This window comes from Cebus imitator, unplaced genomic scaffold, assembly GCF_001604975.1.
Source record: "Cebus imitator isolate Cc_AM_T3 unplaced genomic scaffold, Cebus_imitator-1.0 Scaffold58, whole genome shotgun sequence".
Classification (NCBI taxonomy): Eukaryota; Metazoa; Chordata; class Mammalia; order Primates; family Cebidae; genus Cebus; species Cebus imitator.
The window spans coordinates 1,021,261-1,027,648 of NW_016107373.1; the positions used below are offsets into that span (position 1 = coordinate 1,021,261).

Consider the following 6,388-nt stretch of genomic DNA (forward strand, 5'->3'; position numbering starts at 1 on the left):
TCCCAAGTAGCTGGGACTACAGTTGCGTGCCACCACACCTGGCTAATTTTTTTTTTTTTTGTACTTTTAGTAGATGCGGGGTTTCACTGTATTAGTCAGGATGGTCTCTGTCTCCTGACCTTGTGATCCACCTGGCTCGGCCACCCAAAGTGCTGGGATTACAGGTGTGAGCCACCACGCCAGCCAGGATTGTATTTAATAGTGCTATGGATGGAGGATTCTGAAACTGTGTATTCTAGTATTGCTCAACAAAGTAAATGCATTACAGATAACGGAGTCAGGTTTCTTACTGTCAACAGAGAATTACAAATAAGGAAGAGGAAAAGTTAAAATGAATCCAGTGATGTTAGATTGGAATTGAAGGTTTCAGTAGGAACTTGTGGTTTTTTATACAGATGATAGATAGAGATGTTGTTGTATGCATCACATAATTCTTTTCTGGTTCTGTCCACTGAGAGAGCCTAGAAGTAATGACATCCCACCAGTAATGTGCACACGCCAGCACCCAGATTGCGGTTGTAAATTCCACTAGCAGGGTTCCCTGGAGAAATGGCTGGTTCCAACACTACAGTCAGGAAGGCAGGATTAACCCGAAACATCTTGCTGTGCCAAACAGTAAGAAAGTAGTCAAAGAGTGACAGGACATCTCCCCAAGTCACAGAAGCCAGCTTGAAGGGCCAAACTTGGGATCATTTGAGCATCAAAAGAAGTAACAACAGTAAGGAAGTATGGCCAGGCACGGTGGCTCACGCCTGTAATCCCGGAACTTCGGAAGGCCGAGGCAGATCAATCACCTGAGGTCAGGAGCTCCAGACCAGCCTGGCCAACGTGGTGAAACCCCATCTCTACTAAAAACACAAAAAATTACCAGGCATGGCGGCAGGCGCCCATCGGCTACTTGGGAGGCTGAGGCAGGAGAATCGCTTGAACCCGGGAGGCGGAGGTTGCAGTGAGCAGAGATCAAGCCACTGCACTCCATCCAGCCTGGGCAACAAGAGCAAAACTATCTCAAAAAAAAAAGGAAACCCTTAGAATAAAGTAAGGATCCTTAAGTCTACACTGATAGAATGAAAGGAAAGCAATAAAATAACTAACAAATGTAGAAGGAATGACAGAATTTGAAAAGCCGTATTTGGTAGTCACCCTAGTTGGGAGAAGGTTTTGATGACAAACAGAATACAAAATATCAAAGTAGGCCAGGTGCAATGGCTCATGTCTGTAATCCTAGCATTTTGGGAGGCCGAGGCAGGTGGATCACCTGAGGTCAGGAGTTCAAGACCAGCCTGGCCAACATGATGAATCCCCTTCTCTACTAAAAATACAAAAATTAGCCAGGCGTGGTGGCGTGTGTCTGTAATCCCAGCTACTCAGGAGACTGAAGCAGGAGAATTGCTCCTGGGGAGTGGAGGTTACAATGAATTGAGATTGTGCCACTGCACTCCAGCCTGGGCAATAGAGCGAGACTCCGTCTCAAAGAAAAAAAAAAAAAATCAAAGTATCTCTTCACCAACACTTATTAATTACAAAGGGGAAAGCAGAAGTTACAGCAAGAAACTTGGCAGATACTACCTTCCTCAAGAGGTCAAAGTTAGGTTCACTGCATATGAGACAAATTGTCCTCACGTACCAGTTAACAGGACACACTGAGAAGGACATGGCACCACTGAGCCTGAACCTGACCATGAGGAAACCTTAGACAGCCCAGACCCAGGGCCAGTGTACAAAATAACCAGACTGTGCTCATCTGACATGTCAAGGTCATAGAATACAAAGATCCTTCCTTGAATCCTGGGTGAGAAAAATGCTTTTTCTCCCCCCTCTATAAAAGACGTTAGCAAGACTAACAAAAATCTGAATAAGGTCTATAGATTAGACAACAGTATTGTAGGCCGGGCGCGGTGGCTCAAGCCTGTAATCCCAGCACTTTGGGAGGCCGAGGCGGGTGGATCACAAGGTCAAGAGATCGAGACCATCCTGGTCAACATGGTGAAACTCCATCTCTACTAAAAAACTACAAAAAATTAGCTGGGCATGGTGGCGCGTGCCTGTAATCCCAGCTACTCAGGAGGCTGAGGCAGGAGAATTGCCTGAACCCAGGATGCGGAGGTTGTGGTGAGCCGAGATTGAGCCATTGCACTCCAGCCTGGGTAACGAGAGCGAAACTCCGTCTCAAAAAAAAAAAAAAAAAAAAAAGACAATAGTATTGTAGCATTAATTTCCTGGTTTTGGCTGGGCACCATGGCTCATGTCTGTAATCCCAGCACTTTGGGAGGCCAAGGAGGGTGGATCACCTGAGGTCAGGAGTTCAAGACCAGCCTGGCCAACATGTTGAAACCATGTCTCTACTACAAAAACAAAAATTAGCTGGGTGTGGTGGCGCACCCCTATGATCCCAGCTACTCGGGAGGCTGAGGCAAGAGAATTGCTTGAACCCGGGAGGAGGAGGTTGCAGTGAGTGGAGATCATGCCATTGCACTCAAGCCTGGGTGACAGAGTGAGACTGTGTCAAAAAAAAATTTCCTGGTTTTAATATTTGTACTGTGGTTATATAAGAGAACATCCTTGGGTTTAATTTTTTGGAAATACTCAAGTATTTATGGATAAAAAGGAACCATATGCACGATTTGCTCTCAAACTATGCGTATATATATATATAAACTCCCACACATACACAGAATGGGGGACAATCTGGATGACAGTACACAGGAAATCTTTGTATTATTTTTGCAACTTCTCTGTGAGTCTGAAATTACACTCCATTTTTTTATCTTTTATTTTTAAAGTCAGTCAGATCAGTTCTTAACCTGCCCCAAACCCCTCCGTAACTTCCCATCTCACTCAATAAGAGTGAGCCCTTAAAGGAAGTGCCGGTCCTCTGCCTGCTCCCCTCTCTCCCTGCACTCACTGCTGCCCCTCGTCAGCCCCCCAGGCCTCCCTGCTACTCCCCAGACAAGGCAAGCGTGCTCCCAGCTCAGGGCCTTTGTGCCTGCCATGACCCCCAGCCTGTGGGGCTCCTCCCCTACACATGCCTGCTCGCTCCTTCCTTCCCCTCTTCCAGTCCATGCCCAGACATCACCTTCTCATGGAGGCCTTCTCCAACCTTCTCTGGGCCACCAGATTGATTGATTGATTGGTTGATTGATGGAGTCTCACTCTGTTGCCCAAACTGAAGTGCAGCAATGCCAGATCTCAGCTCACTGCCACCTCCACCTCCCAGCCTCAAGCAATTCTCCTGCCTTAGCCTCCTTAGTAGCTGGGATTACAGGCTTGTGCCACCATGCCCAGCTAATTTTTGTATTTTTAGTAGAGACATGTTGCCCAGGCTGGTCTCGAACTCTTGACTTCAAGTGATCTGCCCACCTCATCTGGCCACCCTGTTTAGAAGATCACCTCATCACCCCTACTCTCTCCCTGTGCTCCATTTTTCTTCACAGCACCGGGCAGGGATTGCTGCTTCATATCTGTTTATGGACGTACCCTCCTCCTAGGAAGGAAGCTGAGGGCATAGGCATTGTTGGTCTGGGTCCCTGTCATATACCCTAGAACGCTGCCTGGAACGTGATACATAATACATAAATATTTGCTGAGCGACTACATGAATGAATGGCATTTCCCCACCCGCAGTCTCTTGCTGCTATCTGAGCTCACATACATTTAACATTTCACTAGTGACTGATAGTACGCCAAATATATTAATCTATGCTGCCTCATTTAACCCTCCCATAACCTTATGGGATAGAGACTTTTACCTCCATTTTACAGAGGAAGAAACTGAGCCACGAAGAGGTTAGGCAACTGGCCCAAAGTCACATGGCTTGAACGGAGGCACAACTCAGTCCTCCCAGCCCAGGCCCCACCTATCCCTGGGCCTGCCCCACCCTGCAGACTTACCGGCACAGAACATGTTGTCAGTGACGCGGATCCGGGTGGAGGCCTTGCAGACCGGCCGCTCCACGATGGGCAGATTAACCACCTGCAGGACGCTGGGCAGCACCTTATGACTGGATGTCCACGTCTCCATCAGGTTGCCCCAGCCAGTCACCCGCCCCTTGTATCCAACCTGGAGCAAGCTTTGGGGAAGGCAAAGAGCCTGGTGAGAGCCAACCCCCACAGGAGCCGCCTAGCCCCAACGCCATTCCTCAGAGACCAGTGCTGGCTGGGTACAGCACGGTGGGAGGCCAAGGCTGGCAGATCACTTGAGGTCAGGGATTCAAGACCAGCCTGGCTGACACAGTGAAATGCACAGTTCTTACTAAAAATACAAAAATTTGCAGGGCATGGTGGCCCACGCCTATAATCCCAGCTGAGGCAAGAGAATCCCTTGAAGCTGGGAGGCGGGCTTGCAGTGAGCTGAGATTGCGCCACTGCACTCCAGCCTTGGTGATAGAGCAAAAGTCCGTCTCGAAAAACTAACTAAATAATAAAACGCCAGTCCTGGAAAAACTTTTAGGTTCACTCTAGGAAACTGAGGCCTGGAAAAGAGGTAAGGACTCCTGCAAGTCTACTAGGCTCTGCCCCCCAGCTAATAAGCATCTGGTGGCCCACCTGGCTGCCGTCTCTCTGTCGGGCAGGCACACGGGGTGAATGTAGTCACTGAAGGTGATGGGCTTCTTTAGCCTCAGCAGGGCGATGTCCCGGTCCAGGTTCTCCCGCCAATTGTACCTGGGGTGGATGTAGATCTTTTCCAGCATGGATATCTTTTCTATGTTGCGCTCGTACCTGCAGAGACCCCAAGAGAGAAATGAGGAAGCTGCAGGTTCACCTAGTGAGGGGCAGGAAACTGCCTGCCCTTGGGGTCTGGGAAACAGGGTGTCCTGCAGGCCATCAGGGAGGGGATAGGACTGGCTCCTGCCATGGCAGCCGCCGGGCTGTTTCTTCCTGGGCCTAAAGCCATGCAGGGCTTTGGAGTCAGTCAACAGGGTGGACAGGGATGGGGGCACAGGTTGCATGCCCCAGTCCAGACAGACTCTATTTTCAGACTCCCACATGGGCCATATCCTGGTGTTGGAGGAACCAGGAGACAGACTGGGATGTCTGCCTCCAGCTCCAAGGCTCAGTCAGGACATGGCCAAATGGACTTTCCAGCAGAAACTGCCAGGATGTCATGTTGTGGGGGGTGTACAGAACATCCCATGTGGCCCAGAGCCACCAGGTCCTCTCATGGTCGTTCTGGAGGACTCAGACCCCTGCCAGATACCCACAGGCCACCAGTTCTGTACCTGGTGCGGGCGTGCTTGCCAATGCGCACCAGAAGGTCATTCTCAGTGAAGTTCTTGTCCCAGGGCGGGTACAGGAGGCAGTGGGCAGCGGTGAGGACCCAGCGGTCACTGATGAGGCTGGCCCCACACAGCAGCTCCTGGGGAGCCTTCCGGAACAGCATCACCTGCCTAGGAGGGGGAGCACGAAGTATTAGGAGCTGAGGGGGAGGGGGCTGCCTCCACACCAGCCCTAGAACTAACGAGTCCCAGGTCTAAGAACCAGCTGGGCAGAACTGCTTCTGGGGCCCAGATCCCAGCTTGGGCTGGCTGCCCTTTGGGCCTGGAGCCTCCGTGTGATGCTGAGGGGCTGCCTCACACCTTTTTTATTTTTTCGAGACAGGGTCTCACTCTGTCACCCAGGCTGGAGTGCAATGGTACGGTCACAGCTTACTGAAGCCTCAACCCCCTGGGCTCCAGTAATCCTCCCACCTCAGCCTCCTTAGTGGCTGAGACTATAGGTATATGCTAGTATATCTGGCTAACTTTTGTATTTTAGTAGAGATGGGGTTTTGCCATGTTGCCCAGGCTGGCCTTGAATTCCTGACCTCAAATAATCTTCCCATCTTGGCCTCCCAAAGTGCTGGGATTACAGGGGTAAGCCACCACACCTGAACTGCTTCCTGCTTTTTGCACCCCCTCCCCAGGTCCTTCCAGTCCACAATTCACATAGCGTAGCACAACTCTGGAATCAGAAGAACTGAATTCAAATCCATTAGCAGTGTGCAGATCACACCCGGCCCATTGGTCCTTCACTTCTAAGCAGATGGTGAAGCTGAGACTCACAGCCTTGTGAGTCTCAGCTCTGTGAGTCTCACCTTCACCATCTGCTTAGAAGTCAAGGACCAATGGGCCAGGTGTGGTGGCTCACGCTTGTAATCCCAGCACTTTGGGAATCTGGGGCAGGTGGATCACTTGAGGTCAGGAGTTCAAGAACAGCCTGGCCAACGTGATAAAACACCATCTCTACTAAAAATACAAAAATTAGCCGGGCGTGGTGGCGTGTGCCTGTAGTCCCAGCTACACAGGAAGCTGAGGCAGGAGAGTCACTTGAGGCGGAGGTTGCAGTGAGCCGAGATTGTGCCACTGCACTCTAGCCTGGGTGACAGGGTGAGATTCCATCTCAAAAAAAA

At 50.3% G+C, this 6,388-nt stretch overlaps 1 protein-coding gene across 1 annotated transcript in view; it reads right to left on the reverse strand.

Annotated features, from left to right (window-relative positions):
- F2 (coagulation factor II, thrombin) overlaps window positions 1-6,388 on the reverse strand; it is a 21,131-nt gene that overhangs the window by 7,243 nt on the left and 7,500 nt on the right. The window contains exons 10-12 of the mRNA XM_017529283.2: window positions 5,220-5,387; window positions 4,546-4,719; window positions 3,892-4,070 (exon numbers count right to left, since the gene is read on the reverse strand). Coding sequence (XP_017384772.1) covers window positions 3,892-4,070; window positions 4,546-4,719; window positions 5,220-5,387 — 521 coding nt within the window. The remainder of the gene's footprint in view (window positions 1-3,891; window positions 4,071-4,545; window positions 4,720-5,219; window positions 5,388-6,388) is intronic.